Source organism: Ranitomeya imitator, chromosome 1 (assembly GCF_032444005.1).
Source record: "Ranitomeya imitator isolate aRanImi1 chromosome 1, aRanImi1.pri, whole genome shotgun sequence".
In the NCBI taxonomy this organism is placed as follows: Eukaryota; Metazoa; Chordata; class Amphibia; order Anura; family Dendrobatidae; genus Ranitomeya; species Ranitomeya imitator.
This window is the reverse complement of record NC_091282.1, coordinates 555,955,374-555,982,843: the sequence shown is the minus strand read 5'-3', so window position 1 is coordinate 555,982,843 and position 27,470 is coordinate 555,955,374. Positions and strand designations below refer to the sequence as shown.

At 45.0% G+C, this 27,470-nt stretch overlaps 1 protein-coding gene across 4 annotated transcripts in view; it reads right to left on the bottom strand.

Moving 5' to 3' along the window:
- The window catches only part of LOC138678876 (tetraspanin-33-like), a 162,349-nt gene that overhangs the window by 110,079 nt on the left and 24,800 nt on the right, over positions 1-27,470 (bottom strand). For 3 of the 4 annotated variants that reach the window (XM_069767756.1, XM_069767757.1, XM_069767759.1), the window contains one exon: positions 11,253-11,377. In XM_069767756.1, coding sequence (XP_069623857.1) covers positions 11,253-11,377 — 125 coding nt within the window. Of the gene's footprint in view, positions 1-11,252; positions 11,378-27,091; positions 27,170-27,470 lie in introns of all 4 variants that reach the window. The other variant, XM_069767758.1, reaches the window with a different exon arrangement.

Below are 27,470 nucleotides of genomic sequence, written 5' to 3'. Positions count from 1 at the left end.
GTCTCAGAGCTCGTTCTATGTTTTTGGGTTATTGTCAGGTAACTGTATGTGCTCTGACTTCTATGTCCATTGTGGTACTGAATTACCTTATCATAACAGTACTGGAGGCCCAAAGTACTAATGATTCTCAATAGAGGGAAAAAAGAAGTTCTGAGACCATTTTTTTTTTCTCTGCACTGTGTTTTGCCTTTTTTTTCCCCTAGACATTTGGGTGGTTCAGGACACAGGTGGACATTAAAGGTCTGTCTTCATGTGTGGATCATCTCACGGCAAGAGTACAAAATATTCAAGACTTTGTGGTTCAGAATTCTATGTTAGAACCAAGAATTCCTATTCCTGATTTGTTTTTTGGAGATAGAACTAAATTTCTGAGTTTCAAAAATAATTGTAAACTATTTCTGGCTTTGAAACCTCGCTCCTCTGGTGACCCAGTTCAACAAGTTAGGATCATTATTTCTTTTTTACGTGGCGACCCTCAGGACTGGGCATTTTCTCTTGCGTCAGGAGATCCTGCATTAAGTAATATCGATGCGTTTTTCCTGGCGCTCGGATTGCTGTACGATGAACCTAATTCAGTGGATCAGGCAGAGAAAAATTTGCTGGCTCTGTGTCAGGGTCAGGATGAGATAGAGGTATATTGTCAGAAATTCAGAAAGTGGTCCGTACTCACTCAATGGAATGAAGGTGCGCTTGCAGCTATTTTCAGAAAGGGTCTCTCTGAAGCCCTTAAGGATGTCATGGTGGGATTTCCTATGCCTGCTGGTCTGAATGAGTCTATGTCTTTGGCCATTCAGATCGGTCGACGCTTGCGTGAGCGTAAATCTGTGCACCATTTGGCGGTATTATCTGAGCATAAACCTGAGCCTATGCAGTGCGATAGGACTTTGACCAGAGTTGAACGGCAAGAACACAGACGTCTGAATGGGCTGTGTTTCTACTGTGGTGATTCCACTCATGCTATCTCTGATTGTCCTAAGCGCACTAAGCGGTTCGCTAGGTCTGCCACCATTGGTACGGTACAGTCAAAATTTCTTTTGTCCGTTACCTTGATCTGCTCTTTGTCAACTTATTCTGTCATGGCATTTGTGGATTCAGGCGCTGCCCTGAATTTGATGGACTCGGAGTATGCTAGGCGTTGTGGGTTTTTCTTGGAGCCCTTGCAGTGTCCTATTCCATTGAGAGGAATTGATGCTACGCCTTTGGCCAAGAATAAGCCTCAGTACTGGACCCAGCTGACCATGTGCATGGCTCCTGCACATCAGGAGGTTATTCGCTTTCTGGTGTTGCATAATCTGCATGATGTGGTCGTGTTGGGGTTGCCATGGCTACAAGTCCATAATCCAGTATTAGATTGGAAATCCATGTCTGTGTCCAGCTGGGGTTGTCAGGGGGTACATGGTGATGTCCCATTTCTGTCTATTTCGTCATGCACCCCTTCTGAGGTTCCAGAGTTCTTGTCTGATTACCGGGATGTATTTGATGAGCCCAAGTCCGATACCCTACCTCCGCATAGGGATTGTGATTGTGCTATCGATTTGATTCCTGGTAGTAAATTCCCAAAAGGTCGACTGTTTAATTTATCTGTGCCTGAGCACGCCGCTATGCGGAGTTATGTGAAGGAGTCCTTGGAGAAGGGGCATATTCGCCCGTCATCGTCGCCATTAGGAGCAGGGTTCTTTTTTTGTGGCCAAGAAGGATGGTTCGCTGAGACCTTGTATAGATTACCGCCTTCTAAATAAGATCACGGTTAAATTTCAGTACCCCTTGCCGTTGTTATCTGATTTGTTTGCTCGGATTAAGGGGGCTAGTTGGTTCACCAAGATAGATCTTCGTGGTGCGTATAATCTTGTGCGTATTAAGCGAGGCGATGAATGGAAAACTGCATTTAATACGCCCGAGGGCCATTTTGAGTATCTAGTAATGCCATTCGGACTTGCCAATGCTCCATCAGTGTTTCAGTCCTTTATGCATGACATCTTCCGAGAGTACCTGGATAAATTCCTGATTGTGTACTTGGATGACATTTTGATCTTCTCAGATGATTGGGAGTCTCATGTGAAGCAGGTCAGAACGGTGTTTCAGGTCCTGCGTGCTATTTCTTTGTTTGTGAAGGGATCAAAGTGTCTCTTTGGTGTTCAGAAGGTTTCATTTTTGGGGTTCATCTTTTCCCCTCTCTACTATCGAGATGGACCCTGTTACGGTCCAAGCCATCCATGATTGGACTCAGCCGACATCTCTGAAAAGTCTGCAAAAGTTCCTGGGCTTTGCTAATTTTTATCGTCGCTTCATCTGCAATTTTTCTAGTATTGCTAAACCATTGACCGATTTGACCAAGAAGGGTGCTGATGTGGTCAATTGGTCTTCTGCTGCTGTGGAAGCTTTTCAAGAGTTGAAGCGTCGTTTTTCTTCTGCCCCTGTGTTGTGTCAACCAGATGTTTCGCTTCCATTCCAGGTCGAGGTTGATGCTTCTGAGATTGGAGCAGGGGCTGTTTTGTCGCAGAGAAGTTCTGATTGCTCGGTGATGAAACCATGCGCCTTCTTTTCCAGGAAGTTTTCGCCTGCTGAGCGAAATTATGATGTTGGCAATCGAGAGTTGCTGGCCATGAAGTGGGCATTCGAGGAGTGGCGTCATTGGCTTGAAGGAGCTAAGCATCGCGTGGTGGTCTTGACTGATCATAAGAACTTGACTTATCTCGAGTCTGCCAAGCGGTTGAATCCTAGACAGGCTCGTTGGTCGCTGTTTTTTGCCCGTTTTGACTTTGTGATTTCGTACCTTCCGTGCTCTAAAAATTTGAAGGCGGACGCTCTGTCTAGGAGTTTTGTGCCCGACTCTCCGGGTTTATCTGAGCCGGCGGGTATTCTCAAAGAGGGAGTAATTGTGTCTGCCATCTCCCCTGATTTGCGGCGGGTGCTGCAAAAATTTCAGGCTAATAAACCTGATCGTTGTCCAGCGGAGAAACTGTTTGTCCCTGATAGGTGGACGAATAAAGTTATCTCTGAGGTTCATTGTTCGGTGTTGGCTGGTCATCCTGGAATCTTTGGTACCAGAGAGTTAGTGGCTAGGTCCTTTTGGTGGCCATCTCTGTCGCGGGATGTGCGTTCTTTTGTGCAGTACTGTGGGATTTGTGCTCGGGCTAAGCCCTGCTGTTCTCGTGCCAGTGGGTTGCTTTTGCCCTTGCCGGTCCCGAAGAGGCCTTGGACACATATCTCTATGGATTTTATTTCAGATCTTCCCGTCTCTCAAAAGATGTCAGTCATTTGGGTGGTCTGTGATCGCTTTTCTAAGATGGTCCATTTGGTACCCTTGTCTTGCCTTGTCTGATTTGGTGCCATTGTTCTTCCAGCATGTGGTTCGTTTACATGGCATTCCAGAGAATATCGTTTCTGACAGAGGTTCCCAGTTTGTTTCGAGGTTTTGGCGAGCCTTTTGTGCTAGGATGGGCATTGACTTGTCTTTTTCCTCGGCTTTCCATCCTCAGACTAATGGCCAGACCGAACGAACCAATCAGACCTTGGAAACATATCTGAGATGCTTTGTTTCTGCTGATCAGGATGACTGGGTGTCCTTTTTGCCTTTGGCTGAGTTCGCCCTTAATAATCGGGCCAGCTCGGCTACCTTGGTTTTGCCGTTTTTCTGCAACTCTGGGTTCCATCCTCGTTTCTCTTCAGGGCAGGTTGAGTCTTCGGACTGTCCTGGTGTGGATACTGTGGTGGACAGGTTGCAGCAGATTTGGACTCATGCTATTTTGTTTGCTGTTTTTTCTGTCCAGCTTGCTTATTTGTTTTTTCTTGCTTGCTGGAAGCTCTGGGACGCAGAGGGTGTACCTCCATGCCGTTAGTTCGGTACGGAGGGTCTTTTTGCCCCCTTTGCGTGGTTTTTTGTAGGGTTTTGTGTTGACCGCAAAGTTACCTTTCCTATCCTCGCTCTGTTCAGAAAGTCGGGCCTCACTTTGCTAAATCTATTTCATCTCTACCTTTGCCTTTTCATCTTAACTCACAGTCATTATATGTGGGGGCTGCCTTTTCCTTTGGGGTATTTCTCTGAGGCAAGGTAGGCTTATTTTCTATCTTCAGGCTAGCTAGTTTCTCAGGCTGTGCCGAGTTGCATAGGGAGCATTAGGCGCAATCCACGGCTGCTTCTAGTGTGGTTGGAGAGGATTAGGGATTGCGGTCAGCAGAGTTCCCACGTCTCAGAGCTCGTTCTATGTTTTTGGGTTATTGTCAGGTCACTGTATGTGCTCTGACTTCTATGTCCATTGTGGTACTGAATTACCTTATCATAACAGGCTTCATCACCGAGCCATCAGAACTTCTTTGCGACAAAACAGCCCCTGCTCCAATCTCAGAAGCATCAACCTCAACCTGAAACGGGAGCGAAACATCTGGCTGGCACAACACAGGGGCAGAAGAAAAACGACGCTTCAACTCCTGAAAAGCCTCTACAGCTGCAGAAGACCAATTGACCACATCAGCACCCTTCTTGGTCAAATCAGTCAACGGTTTAGCAACAGTAGAGAAATTAGCGATGAAGCGCCGAAAAAAATTAGCAAAGCCCAGGAACTTTTGCAGGCTCTTCACAGATGTCAGCTGAGTCCAATCGTAAATGGCCTGGACTTTAACAGGGTCCATCTCGATAGTAGAAGGGGAAAAAATGAACCCCAAAAATGAAACCTTCTGAACTCCAAAGAGACACTTTGACCCCTTCACAAACAAGGAATTCGCACGAAGGACCTGGAACACCATTCTGACCTGCTTCACATGAGACTCCCAATTATCCGAAAAGACCAAAATATCATCCAAATACACAATCAGGAATTTATCCAGGTACTCTCGGAAGATGTCATGCATAAAGGACTGAAATACTGATGGAGCATTGGAAAGCCCGAATGGCATAACCAGGTACTCAAAATGGCCCTCGGGCGTATTAAATGCTGTTTTCCATTCATCGCCTTGTTTAATACGCACAAGATTATACGCCCCTCGAAGATCTATCTTGGTGAACCAACTAGCCCCTTTAATACGAGCAAACAAATCAGACAGCAACGGCAAAGGATACTGAAATTTGACTGTAATTTTATTAAGAAGGCGGTAATTAATACAAGGTCTCAAAGAACCATCCTTCTTGGCCACAAAAAAGAACCCTGCTCCTAACGGTGATGACGACGGGCGAATATGGCCTTTCTCCAAGGATTCCTTTATATAACTCCGCATAGCGGTGTGTTCTGGCACAGATAAATTGAACAATCGGCCCTTAGGAAACTTACTACCAGGAATCAAATTAATTGCACAATCGCAATCCCTATGAGGAGGTAGGGCACTGGTTTTGGGCTCATCAAATACATCCCGATAATAATCCGACAAAAACTCTGGAACTTCAGAAGGAGTGGAAGACGAAATAGACAAAAATGGAACATCACCATGTACCCCCTGGCAACCCCAGCTGGACACAGACATAGATTTCCAGTCCAATACTGGATTATGAACCTGTAGCCATGGCAACCCCAAAACGACCACATCATGCAGATTATGCAACACCAGAAAGCGGATATCCTCCTGATGTGCAGGAGCCATGCACATGGTCAATTGGGTCCAGTACTGAGGCTTATTCTTGGCCAAAGGCGTAGCATCAATTCCTCTCAATGGAATAGGATACTACAAGGGCTCCAAGAAAAAACCACAGCGCCTAGCATACTCCAAGTCCATCAAATTCAGGGCAGCGCCTGAATCCACAAATGCCATAACAGAATAGGATGACAAAGAGCAAATCAGAGTAACAGACAATAGAAATTTAGACTGTACCGTACCAATGGTGGCAGACCTAGCGAACCGCTTAGTGCGCTTAGGACAATCGGAGATAGCATGAGTGGAATCACCACAGTAAAAACATAGCCCATTCCGACGTCTATGTTCTTGCCGTTCAGCTCTGGTCAAAGTCCTATCACATTGCATAGGCTCAGGCCCATGCTCAGATAGTACCGCCAAATGGTGCACAGCTTTACGCTCACGCAAGCGTCGATCGATCTGAATGGCCAAGGACATAGACTCATTCAGTCCAGCAGGCATGGGAAATCCCACCATGACATCCTTAAGGGCTTCAGAGAGACCCTTTCTGAAGATTGCTGCCAGGGCACATTCATTCTACTGAGTGAGCACAGACCACTTTCTAAACTTCTGACAATATATCTCCGCTTCATCCTGACCCTGACACAGAGCCAGCAAGAATTTCTCTGCCTGATCCACTGAATTAGGTTCGTCATAAAGCAATCCAAGCGCCAGGAAAAACGCATCAACATCACGCAATGCCGGATCTCCTGGCGCAAGGGAAAATGCCCAGTCTTGAGGGTCACCACGTAACAAAGAAATAATGATCTTTACTTGTTGAACAGGGTCACCTGAGGAGCGAGGTTTCAAGGCAAGAAACAATTTACAATTATTTTTGAAATTCAAGAACTTAGATCTATCACCAAAAAACAAATCAGGAATTGGAATCCTAGGCTCTGACATCAGATTCTGAACCACAAAATCTTGAATGTTTTGTACCCTTGTAGTGAGATTATCCATCCAAGAGGACAGACCTTGAATGTCCATGTTTACACCAGTGTCCTGAACCACCCAGAGGTAAAGGGGAAAAGAGAGACTAAACACACTGCAAAGAAAAAAAAATGGTCTCAGAACTTCTCTTATCCCTCTATTGAGATGCATTAGTACTTTGGGCCACCTGTACTGTTATGACCTGGTGGTCAGGACAATAATGGACCTGGTGGTTAAGAGCACACGGAATGACCTGATAGTTACTGATAATAAAGGACGAGCTCTGGGACGTGGGAACTCTGCTGACCGCAATCCCTAATCCTATCAAACACGCTAGAAATAGCCGTGGATTGCGCCTAACGCTCCCTATGCAACTCGGCACAGCCTGAGAAACTAGCTAGCCCTGAAGATAGAAAAATGAAGCCTACCTTGCCTCAGAGAAATTCCCCAAAGGAAAAGGCAGCCCCCCACATATAATGACTGTGAGTAAAGATGAAAATACAAACACAGAGATTAAATAGATTTAGCAAAGTGAGGCCCGACTTACTGAACAGACCGAGGATAGGAAAGGTTACTTTGCGGTCAGCACAAAAACCTACAAAAAGACCACGCAGAGGGCACAAAAAAAGACCCTCCGCACCGACTCACGGTGCGGAGGCGCTCCCTCTGCGTCCCAGAGCTTCCAGCAAGCAAGACAACAATAAAAATAGTAAGCTGGACAGAAAAATAGTAAACCAAAGAAATACAAGCTGGAACTTAGCTTCTGCTGGGAAGACAGGTCACAAGAACGATCCAGGAGTGAACTAGACCAATACTGGAACATTGACAGGTGGCATGGAGCAAAGATCTAAGTGGAGTTAAATAGAGCAGCCAGCTAACGAATTAACCTCGTCACCTGTGGAAGGAAACTCAGAAACACCCACCAGAGGAAGTCCATGGACAGAACCAGCCGAAGTACCATTCATGACCACAGGAGGGAGCCGGACAACAGAATTCACAACAGTGCAGGCGCGGTTCCGTTATGTTCTGCTCTGTTCGCTAGGCACCTGCCAGGTTCCCACGCCCAGCAGGGACCCCCCTGTGTCTTCTCCCTGCAACACCCCCTGCCACGGGATGTTGCCTGAATCCAACCCAGTCAGCTTCTGACTAACTTCCTATCCAACCCCTAGTTTTACCAGTGTGAGGAGTGGCCCAATAAATAAAGCCTTTTTCTCCCCCTAGTGGCCGGAGTGTGAAGTGTAATGTGTGCTGGTGATACCTGGTCAGTGGAATTCCTTCAGTGCCATCAGATGTACCATCACTCCCCTTAGCGGCAGAGTGTCATACTGCAACGACCAGATCTCTGGGGCTCTGCACATGCACATACATTATAGTAAAGCATAATATAAACTACATAATCAAACTGTGAGGGACGAGGGAGACTCCATTTTGGATTTATTAATTCAGGCCCAATATATTGCCCAGAGATCATCCTCTACTCCTAAAGTGGCCTCCACCCTTGGGAGAAATACACAAATCCTCATAAGAACAGGGTTAAGTCCAATATACCACCAGAACCCTGGGATCCCTCGGCATGCAACCCTGCCTCTCATATTGCTCTAGCTGTCCCGGATGCTAAACTATCAAGACAGGCTCTCCAAAACCTCTTAGTCGACCCACGTTTGGACTTTCCGTATCGGTCCAGCCCCAACGAACCCGATGAGACATCAGTCGTCCCGTTTGGACCTCTCCCTAGCAAGTTATGACCCATCCTAGATATTAGGAATTATTTCAACTAGGAGGTCAAAGGAGGAGAATTCTGCCCAACCCAGAGGGGTGATGGCAAATATGGGAGGGGGCAAACTTGGGGTTAAAGGCTAGCTACCCATCTTTAGCCTTTGTCATTGTTCTGCCATGGAAGCCACGTCACATCGCGTGTGTAGATGGAACAAGAACTAACATCCATCCACACGTGATAAGAAATGATAACGTGACACACATGCTAACTGCTATCCCCAACCTGTACTCTACTTTTATATGTACTTCTGGCTGTAATCTCTGTATATTACTCTCTATATATTTGCAGTATGTAGTGTGCCTTTCGGCAATAAAAATATCAATTAATTTTGGACTGCTCTTTTATCTCAAAACCCGATTTCCCACGTCCGTGAGCTCGGCTAGTACTTATACGACACCTGGGGTTGGTTTCTGACCTGATATAAGCTTGCTAACAGATCGGGCTTATATCTAATGAGGAACTGGTGGCAGCATACCGTTCTGGTGTTATTGGGAGATCCTGGCAGTGATGGATCTGAGGTTTATATATATATTCCTCAAATAATACAAAACCCGGCACTCAACTTTGTAGTGAGAAGAAACGAAAAATGTATTATATCCCAAGGCAGTTTCGGTCACACAAAGGGACCTTCATCAGTAACTGAAACAAGTATATATACACAAAGTCAATTACATAATTGGGAAAACACAAACGATAACATAAATAATAACCAAAACCAAAGTATATACAAGACATATGCAGTAACCTATGCATATGAACATGGCAAAAAAGGATAATGCGTGAATAGTATTAGTGTTGAAGAGTGACCTATATGGTGGCACAGTGATGGTACAGTGGTGGAGGGTTACATACCGTATACTGGGATAACGGATAGATTCAAGTGGCTATATGGCCTGCCTGAGAGGTAGAACGTAAATTATAGTGAAAAGGTGGATCAGGGTAATGCAAAATCGGAGAGAGGGGAAGCGGAAATTAATATGAACCTACCAAGAGTATGCTACCAATATCGCATTGGATACCGGAAGGGGAAGAGAGACTACAGCCTAGAGAAAATGAAACACACGTCACGGACCCTAGTATAAATATATATTGGGGCAGTACTAGGTAAAGAACGAGATATGTTGTTACCTATATGTTAGCTGTCATCGCGGCGTCCACCGCTGGATAGTGGTAGAGAGAGAGGGCCGAGAGGCTGTATTTATGGTAGCAGAGGGCGGGAGAGAGTCAGCTGATTGCATTAGTGCGGCGCAATACCGCCCAGTATGATGGGCGGAAGTGGGCGGAAATGACGTTTCAGTGGAGGCAGGTCACATGGAGGATGGTGTGCGAACGCCATATTAGGGGTGGCAATGCAGGAGAGCGGCTACAGTGCGCATGTCAGAGACCGTCAGTATCTCGTACAAGAAAAAGATAAGCGTGCGATGATAACCGTGGTGCGCATGTCAGGGGATTAACCGATAGTGACATGCCAATGAGGGCTATGTACAATACAGACCAAAAGTTTGGACACACCTTCTCATTTAAAGATTTTTCTGTATTTTCATGACTATGAAAATTGTAAATTCACACTGAAGGCATCAAAACTATGAATGAACACATGTGGAATTATATACATATAGTGTGAAACAACTGAAAATATGTCTTATATTCTAGGTTCTTCAAAGAACCACCTTTTGCTTTGATGACTGCTTTGCACACTCTTGGCATTCTCTTGATGAGCTTCAAGAGGTAGTCACCAGGAATGGTTTTCAGTTCACAGGTGTGCCCTGTCAGGTTTAATAAGTGGGATTTCTTGCCTTATAAATGGGGTTGGGACCATCAGTTTTGTTGAGCACATTTCCACCCACTTCCGCCCATCATGCTGGGCGGTATTGCGCAGCACTAATGCAATCAGCTGACTCTCTCCCGCCCTCTGCTACCATAAATACAGCCTCTCGGCCCTCTCTCTCTACCAATACCCAGCGGTGGACGCCGCGATGACAGCTAACATATAGGTAACAATATATCTCGTTCTTTACCTAGTACTGCCCCAATATATATTTATACTAGGGTCCGTGACGTGTGTTTCATTTTCTCTAGGCTGTAGTCTCTCTTCCCCTTCCGATATTGGTAGCATACTCTTGGTAGGTTCATATTAATTTCCGCTTCCCCTCTCTCCGATTTTGCATTACCCTGATCCACCTTTTCACTATAATTTACGTTCTACCTCTCAGGCAGGCCATATAGCCACTTGAATCTATCCGTTATCCCAGAATACGGTATGTAACCCTCCACCACTGTACCATCACTGTGCCACCATATAGGTCACTCTTCAACACTAATACTATTCACGCATTATCCTTTTTTGCCATGTTCATATGCATAGGTTACTGCATATGTCTTGTATATACTTTGGTTTTGGTTATTATTTATGTTATCGTTTGTGTTTTCCCAATTATGTAATTGATTTTGTGTATATATATTTGTTTAAGTTACTGGTGAAGGTCCCTTTGTGTGACCGAAACGTTTACTGCCTTGGGATATAATACATTTTTCGCTTCTTCTCACTACAAAGTTGAGTGCCGGATTTTGTATTATTTGTGGGTTACGGTGTGAGAGCCTACCCGTGCACCTGATTCGGTTGTGCACACGTCAATTTACTACTATATATATATTCCTGGCCTGGGACTGGTGATATATATACCGCCCTCACTGCAGAGTGCCCCGATAACCAGTACGTGACAGGGCAGCCTCTCCAGCGACTACTTATCCTAGGTGCGTTCCCTGACTGACCTGAGGGTAAGGGCGGTGCCAGAAAGCTGTGACTGTGTAAGCTCCGTCACAGATTGGTGATGGCGGGGGGATATCGGTATCCCCCGGCTTTCCTCTCTTGTGTGTTTTCCTTACACAAGCATAATAATTACACTAATTACATAACATCTATGGGTGTCTTGTATTTACTTACGATTTTAAGAAGCAAGTGCACATCTCTCAGGGCTCCCATACATCCAAAGAAAGTTATTATAAACATAAGCATTCCTACCACTATTAATAAGATGGCAGGATCAGCAGTAAGGGAATCAACAACACCTGAAATGTATAGCAATAGTGTTAGTGAATTGTGTAAAGTTTTTAGTCAGGATCACTTGTATGAACATTTCCTCCTTAACAATATGCATGTGTAAATAGAGCGGCAGCTGTAACCGCGACTCTGGTCCTGACTGACAGAAGGCCTTAATACAGAGCCTGCTGTCAATCACTGCCAGGGGCGCAGCTACTGCATCTGCTTTTCATACAGAGCAATGATTGAAACCATGCTGGCTCCACCCCAATGACTGGAAGCTGAATGCCGGGAGACATAGTATATATGTCCTCTCAGCAGTTGTTCCCTAAGTGCAGGCGCCAGGCAGGCTCAAAACGTTATTAACATGCAGATTAACTTAATATCTGCAGGTTAATATAATTTTTCACATGACAAGTTCCCTTTAAAACTTTCCTTTCCAGATTCATCAGCTGAGAGGTTACATTTTTGGCCCCAGTAACAATAGCTGTGCCCAGGACCGTATTTAGAGTTTCTGCTGCCCTAGGCACTTTTAGTGCTGCCTCCCCCTTTGGTGAGTATGACACTATCGACAGTGACTTTGGCAAGAATTGCTGATGTGAAAGTAGCCTTTTGCAGCAGATCCGGCAGTTTTTCTGCATCTGCCGCGTAACGGATCACTTACGGCAACACTGCGTTTGGCCTCATTCATTCCCTATGGGATTTGCGGCACTTGCCGTGATCTGGCAAATGCGGTACCATACCTCCCAACTTTTGAAGAAGGGAAATCGGTATAAAGTTTGCGGCGCGCGTAGTGTGCCGCGGCAAATTTTAGGCAACGCCTCTGACCACACCCATTTCACAACTAGTCACACTCATATCCACGTCCCAACCACACCCATTTAGCACTGCTGATCACACTGTTTCATAAACAATAATTATAAACAAAAACAATATGGCCACACAGTGCTCCATACTGTATAATGCCCGAACATGATTCTCAATACTGTATAACGGCCACCACACATGATGCTCAATACTGTATAATGGCCGCACACAGTTCTCCATACTGTATAATGACCCCACATGATGCTCAATACTGTATAATGGCCAGACATGATTCTCCATACTGTATAATGGCCACACATGATGCTCAATACTGTATAACGGCCTCCACACATGATGCTCCATACTGTATAATGGCCACACATGATGCTCCATACTGTATAACAGCCACACATGATGGTCCATACTGTATAATGGCCACATATGATGCTCTATGCATACTGTATAATGGCCCACCCCCCTCCCATCCTGTATGCATGGCTCATCTCCCCCCTATGCATGGCTCATTGGCTCCTCGCTCCCATCATGCATGGCTCATCTCTCCTCCCCTCCCTGTATGCATGGCTCATCTCTCCCCCCTCCCTGTATGCATGGCTCATCTCCCCCCCTCCCTGTATGCGTGGCACATCTCCCTCCCCTCCCTGTATGCGTGGCTCATCTCCCCCTCCCTCCCTGTATGCATGGGTGGCTATGGCTCATCTTCCCCCCTTCCCTGTATGCATGGCTCATCGACTCCCATTTTGCATGGCTCACCTCTCCCCCCAGACCCCCTCCATGCATGGCTCATCGGCTCCCCGCCGCTCCCATCTTGTATGGCTCATCTCTCCTCTCTCCCCTGGCCCCCTCCATGCATGGCTCATCAGCTCAGCTCCCCGACGCTCCCATCTTGTATGGCTCGGCTCCCCATCCTCCTTCATCCTCCCTGGCTGGCTGTCATACTCACCTTCCACACTGCACAGAAGTGAATCCTCCAGCTCCACCTCTGTCCCGACTCCCGGCCCAGCACCTTCTGCCTGCGTGAATGGTCACGTGGTACCGCTCATTAAGGTCATGAATATGCGTCCTTATTCATCACCTTAATGAGTGGTACCACATGACTGCTCACACAGGACGAGCTGCAGTCACTGAGACCAGACCAGGCATCGCTGGAGTAGGTGAGTATGAATCATACTGTATGATGTCTTCAAGGAGGCAAGCGGGCGGGCACGCGAGGGGGGAATTTAAGGTGACCCCGGCCGGACTTATATATATATATATATATATATATATACTGTATATATAAAAACACACACACTTGCTCAGGTGCCACCCCCCTGCATCCTGCCGCCCTAGGCACGTGCCCTTAAGTGCCTAGTGGCAAATACAGCCCTGGCTGTACCCGCTATTTACAAATGAAACTGTGCATTTACACTAAATGATTGCAAACATACTCTCATATCTAGCTTTTATCTCACCCAGAGACACAAGCAAGGAATGATAATTTACTGCAATCCATGCTGTGTGCACACCCACACTTTCATTGTGTGAGCACCACTGGGCTCCTTCAGTGTCAGTGCCAGAAAGTGGACAAGAGAGATGAGAATAGTACTATAGTTGATGCATAGCTGAGCAACTGCAAGCGAACGCTGCCATCTGCTTGTCAAAGGTGAAAGTGAATGTAAAGGAAGAATTACAGTAGTAGGAACTTAATAGTGGGAACTTATTTTCCAACAGGAAGAGTTTAAAGACTATGTCAGGACAGGTGACACCTGTTGAGGAGACACAGCATTGTATTTTAATTAACCAGATGTCTATTTTTGGCAAGCCAGGAAGAATAGACTGTTATCTGCATGTTGTCTTTTGAATTTATGTGTTTCTTTCTGGTTGGTCAAGAAAACACAGACTTTTATTCATACAAGCCTGTAATATTGTCTTGTAAGTTGACATTTGATGTAACATACTGTGCTGTTATCTTGGATGACTAGTGATGTTTGCTGATATGCTAATTACACATTGTCCAGGCCAGCTGGTTTGTTGAATATATTATTTAATCAAATAATGCAACTTGATCTTGTCACCATTCTTCCCCTACTGAATGAAGGACACTTTGCAAGTATAAAAAGAGAACCAAATTCTGATGAACATAATCAATAGTAGAGAGTGTTAATCAGCACATAAAGCGTAAGAAATAAACTTAAATCTGCTCATCTACCACCTATGCATGGATGTATGGATAACTGCAACACACTGAACAGAAAAAAACAACTACTAACAGTCATGATATCCAACAATAACAACTTTATTAAATAAAATATATAAAAGACATAGTAAATCAGACAAACGGACTCAACTGGGCCAAAAGATGGTATACAGATAAAACCCACATACAAAAAGCCCAAGGTAGGGTATATCCCTGGTACAGGTCATGTATAGATATATCAATAAGGTGATGTAGATGTCTATATATTACAAAAATCACAGCGCAGTGGCCCATATAGCACATCACCTATTCCTATCATAGTTTCAAGTCATAGAATGCCTCTCATAGTAACTTATCACTGCAGACGCTGACACTCAGGGACACCCTTTCACCCCTATTATGTCTTTTATATATTTTATTTAATAAAGTTGTTATTGTTTGATTTCATGACTGCTTAGTAGTTGTTTTTTTCTGTTAAGTATAAAAAGAGGTTATATGCCTCTGTAAGACACTGCCAGAGATTCAGCCAAGACATCCAGACATCCAAACATCCAGAGACTCTCCACGTGACAGAAGACAAGACATCATGGCTCCATCACAAGGGACACAGATTTATCATTCTACAGGATGCCAGCTTAGGGGACCACGATCCCAGCTGGGAGAGTACAGATCAAAATTTTTTTTACAACCAGGGATTCAAGCTTGAGGAGGCTAATTTGCATATTCCAGGTGCCTTCTGGGAAAAGCGAAGTCTCCCTAAGCTAGAAGATCGTTGGGTACAGCCGGGACCAGCTGCTTGGAAAGCATCACCCAACCAGGGATTCAAGCTTGAGGAGGCTAATTTGCATATTCCAGGTGCCTTCTGGGAAAAGCGAAGTCTCCCTAAGCTAGAAGATCGTTGGGTACAGCCGGGACCAGCTGCTTGGAAAGCATCACCCAACCAGGGATTCAAGCTTGAGGAGGCTAATTTGCATATTCCAGGTGCCTTCTGGGAAAAGCGAAGTCTCCCTAAGCTAGAAGATCGTTGGGTACAGCCGGGACCAGCTGCTTGGAAAGCATCACCAAACCAGGGATTCAAGCTTGAGGAGGCTAATTTGCATATTCCAGGTGCCTTCTGGGAAAAGCGAAGTCTCCCTAAGCTAGAAGATCGTTGGGTACAGCTGGGACCAGCTGCTTGGAAAGCATCACCAAACCGCGCGCCGTAATTTTTGCCTGTAGGACATTATTGCATGAGAGCTTCGCTGAGTAGATTACACAAGAAGGAAAACACACAGCAAGTCAGCAGGATCTAGGAGCAACATGGCAGATGTGACAACCTACATGGTGAGCTGCAGCATGTGCTACATGTTCGCAGATCGACCAGAAGAAGAATCCAATTTCACCTGTCAGAAGTGTAGACTAGTGGCCCTTTTAGAAGAAAAGGTGCGGGGTCTGGAAGAAAGAATAGCAACTTTGAAACTCATCAAAGAGAATGAAGACTTTCTAGACAGAACAGAAGCATCTCTACTGGTCACAGAAGGTGAAAAAAGTGTCAGAGAACCTCCAAAAGCAGATGAGTGGAAGCATGTGACCAAAAGAAGCAAGAAGACCATGGAGAAATCACCAACCACACAACTGAAGAATCGATATCAAATCTTTGTAGAGGATGAAGATGGCACACCAAAGGACGAAGCAATACCAGCAAGCAAAAAAGAAAAGGGCACACAGCAACAAGTGACAGCAAAACGTACAGCCAAGAAGCAACGAAGAGTGGTGGTGGTGGGAGACTCACTACTGAGAGGCACAGAAGCAGCCATCTGCAGACCGGACATAACTGCAAGAGAAGTATGCTGCCTTCCAGGTGCGATGATCAAGGATGTGACCGATAGGATACCAAAGCTCTTCAGCTCCAAGGACGTCCACCCATTTCTTCTGATACATGTTGGCACCAATGACACGGCAAGGAAGGACCTACCGACAATCTGCAAAGACTTTGAAGAGTTGGGGAAGAAAGTAAAGGAACTGGATGCACAGGTAGTTTTTTCTTCTATCCTTCCAGTAGACGGGCATGGCACCAGGAGATGGAACAGGATCCTTGATGCAAACAACTGGCTAAGACGATGGTGCAGACAACAAGGATTCGGATTCCTGGACCACGGTGTGAATTACTGGTACGATGGACTCCTCGCCAGAGACGGACTACACCTCAACAAACCTGGGAAACACACATTCGCCAGAAGACTCGCTACACTCATCAGGAGGGCGTTAAACTAGAAGAAGAGGGGACGGGAAGAAAAACATTAGACTCGACCAAAGAAGACCCAGGAAAACATACTCAGAAGGGAGGTAAGAACATTTCTAAAAAAATCCACAGCAAGGAGATTGGAACAAAACAAAATCCTCTAAACTGCATGCTCGCAAACGCCAGAAGCCTGACAAACAAGATGGAAGAACTAGAAGCAGAAATATCTACAGGTAACTTTGACATAGTGGGAATAACCGAGACATGGTTAGATGAAAGCTATGACTGGGCAGTTAACTTACAGGGTTACAGTCTGTTTAGAAAGGATCGTAAAAATCGGAGAGGAGGAGGGGTTTGTCTCTATGTAAAGTCTTGTCTAAAGTCCACTTTAAGGGAGGATATTAGCGAAGGAAATGAGGATGTCGAGTCCATATGGGTCGAAATTCATGGAGGGAAAAATGGTAACAAAATTCTCATTGGGGTCTGTTACAAACCCCCAAATATAACAGAAATCATGGAAAGTCTACTTCTAAAGCAGATAGATGAAGCTGCAACCCATAATGAGGTCCTGGTTATGGGGGACTTTAACTACCCGGATAGTAACTGGGAAACAGAAACCTGTGAAACCCATAAAGGCAACAGGTTTCTGCTAATAACCAAGAAAAATTATCTTTCACAATTGGTGCAGAATCCAACCAGAGGAGCAGCACTTTTAGACCTAATACTATCTAATAGACCTGACAGAATAACAAATCTGCAGGTGGTTGGGCATCTAGGAAATAGCGACCACAATATTGTGCAGTTTCACCTGTCTTTCACTAGGGGGACTTGTCAGGGAGTCACAAAAACACTGAACTTTAGGAAGGCAAAGTTTGACCGGCTTAGAGATGCCCTTAATCTGGTAGACTGGGACAATATCCTCAGAAATAAGAATACAGATAATAAATGGAAAATGTTTAAGAACATCCTAAATAGGCACTGTAAGCGGTTTATACCTTGTGGGAATAAAAGGACTAGAAATAGGAAAAACCCAATGTGGCTAAACAAAGAAGTAAGACAGGCAATTAACAGTAAAAAGAAAGCATTTGCACTACTAAAGCAGGATGGCACCATTGAAGCTCTAAAAAACTATAGGGAGAAAAATACTTTATCTAAAAAACTAATTAAAGCTGCCAAAAAGGAAACAGAGAAGCACATTGCTAAGGAGAGTAAAACTAATCCCAAACTGTTCTTCAACTATATCAATAGTAAAAGAATAAAAACTGAAAATGTAGGCCCCTTAAAAAATAGTGAGGAAAGAATGGTTGTAGATGACGAGGAAAAATCTAATATATTAAACACCTTCTTCTCCACGGTATTCACGGTGGAAAATGAAATGCTAGGTGAAATCCCAAGAAACAATGAAAACCCTATATTAAGGGTCACCAATCTAACCCAAGAAGAGGTGCGAAACCGGCTAAATAAGATTAAAATAGATAAATCTCCGGGTCCGGATGGCATACACCCACGAGTACTAAGAGAACTAAGTAATGTAATAGATAAACCATTATTTCTTATTTTTAGGGACTCTATAGCGACAGGGTCTGTTCCGCAGGACTGGCGCATAGCAAATGTGGTGCCAATATTCAAAAAGGGCTCTAAAAGTGAACCTGGAAATTATAGGCCAGTAAGTCTAACCTCTATTGTTGGTAAAATATTTGAAGGGTTTCTGAGGGATGTTATTCTGGATTATCTCAATGAGAATAACTGTTTAACTCCATATCATAGTAACATAGTAACATAGTAACATAGTTAGTAAGGCCGAAAAAAGACATTTGTCCATCCAGTTCAGCCTATATTCCATCATAATAAATACCCAGATCTACGTCCTTCTACAGAACCTAATAATTGTATGATACAATATTGTTCTGCTCCAGGAAGACATCCAGGCCTCTCTTGAACCCCTCGACTGAGTTCGCCATCACCACCTCCTCAGGCAAGCAATTCCAGATTCTCACTGCCCTAACAGTAAAGAATCCTCTTCTATGTTGGTGGAAAAACCTTCTCTCCTCCAGACGCAAAGAATGCCCCCTTGTGCCCGTCACCTTCCTTGGTATAAACAGATCCTCAGCGAGATATTTGTATTGTCCCCTTATATACTTATACATGGTTATTAGATCGCCCCTCAGTCGTCTTTTTTCTAGACTAAATAATCCTAATTTCGCTAATCTATCTGGGTATATCAGCAAGGGTTTATGAGAAATCGCTCCTGTCAAACCAATCTAATCAGTTTTTATGAAGAGGTAAGCTATAGGCTGGACCACGGTGAGTCATTGGACGTGGTATATCTCGATTTTTCCAAAGCGTTTGATACCGTGCCGCATAAGAGGTTGGTTCACAAAATGAGAATGCTTGGTCTGGGGGAAAATGTGTGTAAATGGGTTAGTAACTGGCTTAGTGATAGAAAGCAGAGGGTGGTTATAAATGGTATAGTCTCTAACTGGGTCGCTGTGACCAGTGGGGTACCGCAGGGGTCAGTATTGGGACCTGTTCTCTTCAACATATTCATTAATGATCTGGTAGAAGGTTTACACAGTAAAGTATCGATATTTGCAGATGATACAAAACTATGTAAAGCAGTTAATACAAGAGAAGATAGTATTCTGCTACAGATGGATCTGGATAAGTTGGAAACTTGGGCTGAAAGGTGGCAGATGAGGTTTAACAATGATAAATGTAAGGTTATACACATGGGAAGAAGGAATCAATATCACCATTACACACTGAATGGGAAACCACTGGGTAAATCTGACAGGGAGAAGGACTTGGGGATCCTAGTTAATGATAAACTTACCTGGAGCAGCCAGTGCCAGGCAGCAGCTGCCAAGGCAAACAGGATCATGGGGTGCATTAAAAGAGGTCTGGATACACATGATGAGAGCATTATACTGCCTCTGTACAAATCCCTAGTTAGACCGCACATGGAGTACTGTGTCCAGTTTTGGGCACCGGTGCTCAGGAAGGATATAATGGAACTAGAGAGAGTACAAAGGAGGGCAACAAAATTAATAAAGGGGATGGGAGAACTACAATACCCAGATAGATTAGCGAAATTAGGATTATTTAGTCTAGAAAAAAGACGACTGAGGGGCGATCTAATAACCATGTATAAGTATATAAGGGGACAATACAAATATCTCGCTGAGGATCTGTTTATACCAAGGAAGGTGACGGGCACAAGGGGGCATTCTTTGCGTCTGGAGGAGAGAAGGTTTTTCCACCAACATAGAAGAGGATTCTTTACTGTTAGGGCAGTGAGAATCTGGAATTGCTTGCCTGAGGAGGTGGTGATGGCGAACTCAGTCGAGGGGTTCAAGAGAGGCCTGGATGTCTTCCTGGAGCAGAACAATATTGTATCATACAATTATTAGGTTCTGTAGAAGGACGTAGATCTGGGGATTTATTATGATGGAATATAGGCTGAACTGGATGGACAAATGTCTTTTTTCGGCCTTACTAACTATGTTACTATGTTACTATGTTAGATCTGCTCTATTGACCATCTTGAATCTATGTGTCAAGGAGTTACCGCAACAGAGCGGAGCCAGAAGACCACTGCATCTGGTTTCTCTTACTACACTGAGAAGAAGCACTTCTCTAATCTATTAAACTTGTTTATTTCTTCCAGCAGAACAGGGGTTTATTGGCCATATTGGAAAACTCGTACATTCAGCCGAGCTCGGTTAGCCACTCCTTTTCTCTATAAAATCTGGGCTCAATTACCAAGTCATTGTCAAAGTTAGCAATTTGCTTTATGATCTTGGAGTGGGAGAAGCTGGTGTTGTGAAGTAGTGCTGGAGGAGTTTATTAGTGACTGTTTGCTGTTTTGTATGCTTGGAAATTCCTTATCTTTCCATGTTTTACTTTCTTCCCCTTCCCTACACACCCTGGGGAAAACCTTTGTTATATGTGATTGTATATTCTGTGTGTGTGGAGTTTTCAGTTCACCCTTGTCTTCGTCACCCTGATGGGTGGAGGGCTGCAGTGATAGTTGCCACAAGCCTCTACTAGCTTCTCATGGTTCGAGCTCCTGTATGGTCGGCATCCAAGAGGGCTCCTGGACATTGCCAAAAAAACCTGGGAAGCTGAGGTCACGCCATACCAGAGCGCCATAGAGCATGTCGCCCAATTACAGGAGAGGATGGCGAAGGTGATGCCAATCCTGAAAGATTATCTTCTGCAGGTGCAGGAAGCCCAGGCACGGGTGTACAACCGGTCAGGAAGAGTGAGGCAGTTCCAGCGGGCGACCGCATGCTCATGCTTATTCCCACGGTAGAGAAAAAGTTTCTAGCCAAGTGGCAAGGCCCATATGCAGTAGTGGAGAAACTGAGCAAAGTGAATTACAAGGTACACGAGCTAGGCCGAAGGAAGTTGCACCAAATATACCACGTGAATCTGCTCAAGTCATGGCGAGAACGGGAATCCCTGGAAACCCCTTACCTAAGTGCCAGTCGCCAAGCCACAGTGGTTGACATCACAGTGGCAGAGACTCTCACAGCGACCAGAGACAGCAGAGTTGGGAACTGTTGCAGCAGAACCGTGACCTGTTCTCCAAGTTGTCTGGGCATATGCAGGTGCCAGAGCATGATGTGTTGATGGAGCCTTTTGTAAGGATGAACCTCAGGCCATATCGAATCCCATAAGCACATCGGGAGTTAATAGCCTATGAGGTGAACAGGATGTTGGACCTTGTGGTAATCAAGGAGTCAAAAAGTGGATGGTTGAGTCCCATAGTCCCCGTGCCGAAGCCCGACTAAGAGTGGCAGTTTTGCAACGATTACCGCAAACTGACCAAGGTCTCCAAATCGGATGCGTATCTGATGCCCCCAGGTGGACAAACTCATTGAGAGATTGGGGACCGTGAGGTACATTACCACCCTAGAGCTGATGAAGTGCTATTGGCAGATCCCCATGTCCCAGAGTGCAAAGGAGAACACTAGTTTCTTGATGCCGGATGGGTCTTTCCAATACACCAGGTTGCCTATTGATCTACAATGGGCTCCAGCAACCTTTCAGAGGGCTAAGGATTAGAAGTATGCCGCTGCCTACCTGGATGACAGTGAGGTCTGCAGCCCGGACTGGGGTAGTCATCTACCAAAGGTACAAGCTGTTCTAGATGCGTTGAATTCAGGGTTCACCATCAATCCGAGAAATGTGCCGTAGGTAAGGAAGAAGCCAAATACCTAGGCTATGTCGTCGGGGAGGGAAGAGATCAAGCCCCAGATAAACAAGATTGAGGCTATTCAAGAAATGGCCACAACCACTATCCAAGAAGCAAGTAACAGTGTTTCTTGAAATTGTGGGTTACTACCGGCTGGTTATCCAAAGGTTCACCATGATTGCCACACCATTGATGGACCTCATTCAAGGCAAGGTCGACGTTAGTGAAGTGGTCTGTAGAGACCGGGATGGCGTTCCAGGAACTGAAGCAGGCTCTATGTAGGCATCAAGTTCTGGTCGTACCAGACTTCAACAAGGAGTTCATTGTCCAGACAGATGCAACAGAAGTCGACTTGGGAGCCGTGCCATCTAAGGAGGTGAATGGGTAGGAACATCCCATCATGTATCCGAGCAGGAAGCTCTCTTTGTGTGAAAAAAAACTATGCCATCGTCGAAAAAGAATGCTTGGCTATAAAATGGGCCATGGATACCCTGAGGTACTACCTTCTAGGCCGTAGGTTTAAGCTGGTGTCTGACCATGCCCCTCTAATGTGGCTAAGGGAAAAGAAGGGCAAGAATGCTCGTGTGATGAGATGGTTCTTGGGCCTCCAAGAGTTCACCTTTCACGTAGAACATAAGCCAGGAAAGTTGTACAGAAATGCAGATGCCCTGTCCAGACTCCTGTAGGAGGGTGGTGCTGTTATGAACAGTAAGGAACAAGCTGTTATTTTAAGAGACTGCATGCCCTTGTCTGGCATAATGGAATGTTCTGCTTCTCCCCTGCAATAGACTGTATAATGGAATGGACTGTGCAGATGGCAGGGGTGGAGCCTGAACTGTGTGTGTGTGAGCTGAGGCTTCTGCAGAGAGAACTTTGTGCTAATAGCTGCAAGAGAGGAAAACTGTGTCCTGATATGGCTGCAAGAGAGTACCCATAGCATGTAACGGAGTGGACTTGTGAGATTTGACCGACTTTTCCAGGTGCAGCGAGGGTAGTGTCTTGTGTTAGTTCAAGGAGCCACGAAGATATGGAGAAAGGGATTTACAGTTTCCAGAAGCACCTTCAGGACCCAGAAGCAAGGAGAAGACCACATTTCACAGAGCTGGCAGAGAGCCATGTGCACCACTGTACTAGACTGCTGGGGGCTCCCCGGGACTGGATCTGAGTCCCAAACATCACCGTGAGTTTGTTTCTGTTTTGTGCACATGTTAGGGCCTAGTGTAGGCTTCAATAGTCAGAACACGGCAGCCGTGTGGCCTGCTTAGTAAAGGCCATGGAAGTTATATCTAGAGTAGCATCATTCTTTGTTTATTGTTTGCATTTACTTGTGTGACTTGTGTGAGTCTGTAACAGATTGAAGCACCGTGGTATTTTACGGACAAGCTAAAGAATATAACTCTTGTAAATTATCTTTTGCCATTGCATATTCCTGTTTGCATCTTCCTCATCCACTTCATTACTTGCCTTCCAATAACTCTACCCTTTGTTGTTTGCACCTCATCTTGAGCACAGTAGTCTTCCTGCACCGTGGTGGTCCCCCAGCCAGAAGGTTCTCTTTATCTTTTTATCTTCCCTGGCAGACATGCCAGGACCTGCGTGAGGTCATGATCATGTGATCAATCACATGACGGAAAAACACAGGCTTAGGTTTAAATAACCGAGCTCTACAGGCAGTCTGTATTTGGCTAGCCTGGAGAGAAGAGTCTCCAGAGGCTTTGTGGCTCATCACGCGCAGACTGAACCTGTGTTGCTCCAGAGCATGGTCCGGCCCGCACAATACGGACCGTGTTGCTGCATTTTTGTTTTCCTGTTATTGTTTTGTTCCTGTTGTAGCCAGAAAGGCTGAGTTTTTTTCCCCAGGGGTTGGTTTATGCTGCCTGACAATAAACCAACAAGGACTTAAAGAGACGGTATTCCCATTTTTTCTACCTCTCTCTGCCGCCACATGAGTGAACTGCCACAATATACCTATATATATACTGTATATATATATAGCTCTGGCAAAAATTAAGAGACCACCACATCAAAACCCTGTCATGGTCAGTGCAAACTCCAGACCTGAACCCCATTGAAAACCTCTGGAATGTAATCAATAGGAAGATGAATAGTCACAAACCATCAAATAAAGAAGAACTGCTTAAATTTTTGCTCCAGAAGAAGTGTGAAAGACTAGTGGAAAGCATGCCAAGCTGCATGAAAGCTGTTATTAAAAGTCAAGTAAATGATTATGAACTTGTTTTCTTTGCATTATTTGAGCTCTGTAAGCACAGTTTTTTTTATTTTGACCATTACTCCTTTGTTAACTAAATGATTACCCAAGTATTGATAGTATTTTATTTTCAACTCATTCAAGAGCCTTTTGATAGACAACATTTTTGATTTTTCCTTCCGATGCAAAGATGAACAGATTTTTGGCAGTTCCAACTCTTGAACAGGCCACATAAAGTTGACCATGAGAAAAGCATGGAGATTGCAAATTGATCCCTACTACTTTTAAGGACAGTCTTGTTAATGGACATAGCAAATGCCAGTCGAACCGGAAACTGGAGGCGTTTAAAATCAAAAGGTAAATTAGTTGAAATGAGTGGAATTCTTGGAAGGAAAATGTCCTCAATAGCATTTATTGGCAAGCAATGCTCTCAATCTGCACATGCGCAGCCAATTGTGTTTCGAGGACCAGTGTGGGAATGCACACAAGAAAAAGAAATTGTCGCTGTTGAACATAGCAATGCTCCTGCACTGGTACACGAAGCACAACTGGCGCCATTTTGTTGAAGCAAATTTTTTTTAGCACAATATTAACCCCTTAACGACTGCCGATATGACTTTTAACGGTGGCAGTTAAGGGGCTTTATTCCTCCTGCACCTCATGCTCCTTCATTTTACCCAGCCTACTCTTGCACCTCACAATTCTGCTTTATACACAGCATTTTTCTGCAGCATAGCTTTTCTCCTTTATAGTTGCCTCCTCCAGCAGCACCTCACACTCCTCTTCCATATACGCACATTTGGAAAACTTTATCCCGAGAGAAATTGCACTAATTGCAATAAAGCATATCGTATACACAGCCTACTTCTTCAGCAACACCACACTTTTCTCCTTAAGGCCATGTTCACACAGTGCGTTTTTTACCGCGGAACCGCGGCGGTTTTGCCGCTGCGGTTCCGCAGCTGTTTTCCATGCAGGGTACAGTACACTGTACCCTATGGAAAACAGGACACACTGTGCACATGGTCCGGAAATTGTAAAAAAAAAGACGCGCTGAATAGCTCCCGGAAAAAAGAAGGAGCATGTCAATTCTTTTTCCGGAGCCGCAGCGGTTCTGCACCCATAGACCTCCATTGTGAGGTCCAAACCGCAGTAAAACCCGCAGATCAAAAATATATCTGCGGGTTTTACTGCGGTTTGATGTGCAGAACCGCTGCAGCAGGAAGTGCGGGGAGCGGGCGGAAGTGCGTGGGCGGAGTGTGGCTGCCCCCCCCGTGTTCCGATCCCGCCCCCCCGTGCTCCGATGCCACCCCCCCAGTGCTCCGATGCCCCCCCCCCAGTGCTCTGATGCCCCCACCCGTGCCCTAATCTCCCCCCCTTATACTCACCCGGCGTCCCGGTGTCCGTCCGGCCGTCTTCTCCCTGGGCGCCGCCATCTTGCAAAATGGCGGGCGCATGCGCAGTGCGCCCGCCGAATCTGCCGGCCGGCAGATTCGTTCCAAAGTGCATTTTGATCACTGAGATATAACCTATCTCAGTGATCAAAATAAAAAAATAGTAAATGACACCCCCCCCCTTTGTCACCCCCATAGGTAGGGACAATAAAAAAAATAAAGAATTTTTTTTTTTTTTTTTTCACTAAGGTTAGAATAGGGGTAGGGGTAGGGTTAGGGGTAGGGTTAGGGGTAGGGTTAGGGGTAGGGTTAGGGTTAGGGGTAGGGTTAGGGTTAGGGTTAGGGTTAGGGGTAGGGTTAGGGGTAGGGTTAGGGTTAGGGGTAGGGTTAGGGGTAGGGTTAGGGTTAGGGTTAGGGTTAGGGGTAGGGGTAGGGGTAGGGTATTTTCAGCCATTTTAACCCTAAAAAAATTCCTAGAAAACACACAGACTCTGGCTAGAAAACTGCATCAAAAAAACGCGTCAAAAAACGCATCAAAAACGGACCAAAAAAGGACCAAAAAAAGGACCTGCGTTTTCTGCCAAGAGCTGCAGTTTTTTAAAAAACAGTCAGGAAAAAAAAAGGATGGAAATCCTGAACGTGTGAACATACCCTTAGACCTCGTTCACATGTTAAATGGTCAGTATTTTTACCTCAGTATTTGTAAGCTCAAACTTGGTGTTAAACAATCAGAGGAAAAGCATATTAGAAACATGTCACCACTTCTGTATTTTTTTCCACTCGTGGTTTTGGGTTATAAACGCATGACACTTGCATTACACTTGTCCGACTTTCTTGCACCAAAATCGGACCGATTTTAAAATCGCTAGTATGACTCCAGCCTAAGTGTGCAAATTATGGGGGAAGGGTGCCAAGCTGAATTTTTGCCCCAGGTGCTAGAAAACCTAGATACACCTCTGTACCACCATAAGGCAAGGTTCACATTGCATCAATGGCAATGCGCTATGTAACCAGGGCTGCCACTAGAAATTTCGGGGCCCCATACTGGCAAAATTTTCGGGGCCCCCTTGAGACTCCGCCCAGGCTCCACCCCAGCCCCGCCTCCACACTCCACCCCTTGAACTGTCCACAGTCCCACCGCTCTCTCTTGGAAAAACTCCACTTCTCACCTATCACACATTAACAGCTCCCATCACCAGATCATAAATATAGCCAGCAGCTTTTGTTTTGGCCAAAAGATTTTTTAAGCCGCCACCATAACACGGTAGACACTTTTGGCTGGGCCCTACTCTACTGTAACCTATTAAATATTTGTTAAAATATGCAATACAATTTAGGTATATTTTTATTTATTTTTCAATTTTTAAAATGACCAATAATATCACATACAAGGAACAAATACCGCTACACCATGACCAGATGACATATTACCACCACAGTGATCGAATAATATCACATACAAGGAACAAATACCGCAACACCATGTCCAGACCACATATTACCACCACATAGTGACTGAATACTACAATTCTGATCAGTAATTAAAAAAAAGCACCATACTATCACCATAAGTGCCATTATACACAGGAGATCTGTACTTAGTATGCAGTGTCTGTGTACAGATAATACAGTGATCACTAGTGAAATTATACACAGGAGCTCTGTACACAGTATACAGTGTATAGTGTCAGTGTATAGGTAACACACTGACTCACCAGTGACGTCTCTAGGTGAAGTCCTTCATCTTTCATCCAGCACAGACCGCCATCATTTCATCCAGCCAGGACTTCTCTCTGCCAGAAATAACACAGTTATCTCGAGCTCCGCTTGTAGAATACATTACTAAATTTTTCCCACCTTCTACATTACACCACATGAAGAAAAAGAGGCAACATAGTGTCACTCTACACAGTAACAGGACCGCCCCCCCCATTTAAAACCGTGTCCTCAAAAAATAAAATAAATACATCACTGCAGTAATAATATCCCTAAATTAGCCCCTATTGTAATAATATTCCCCATCCTGGCCACCATGTGTCTCATTCCTGGCGTCAGCCACATGTTCTCCCATCCTGCCCTCATGAGTATCCATTC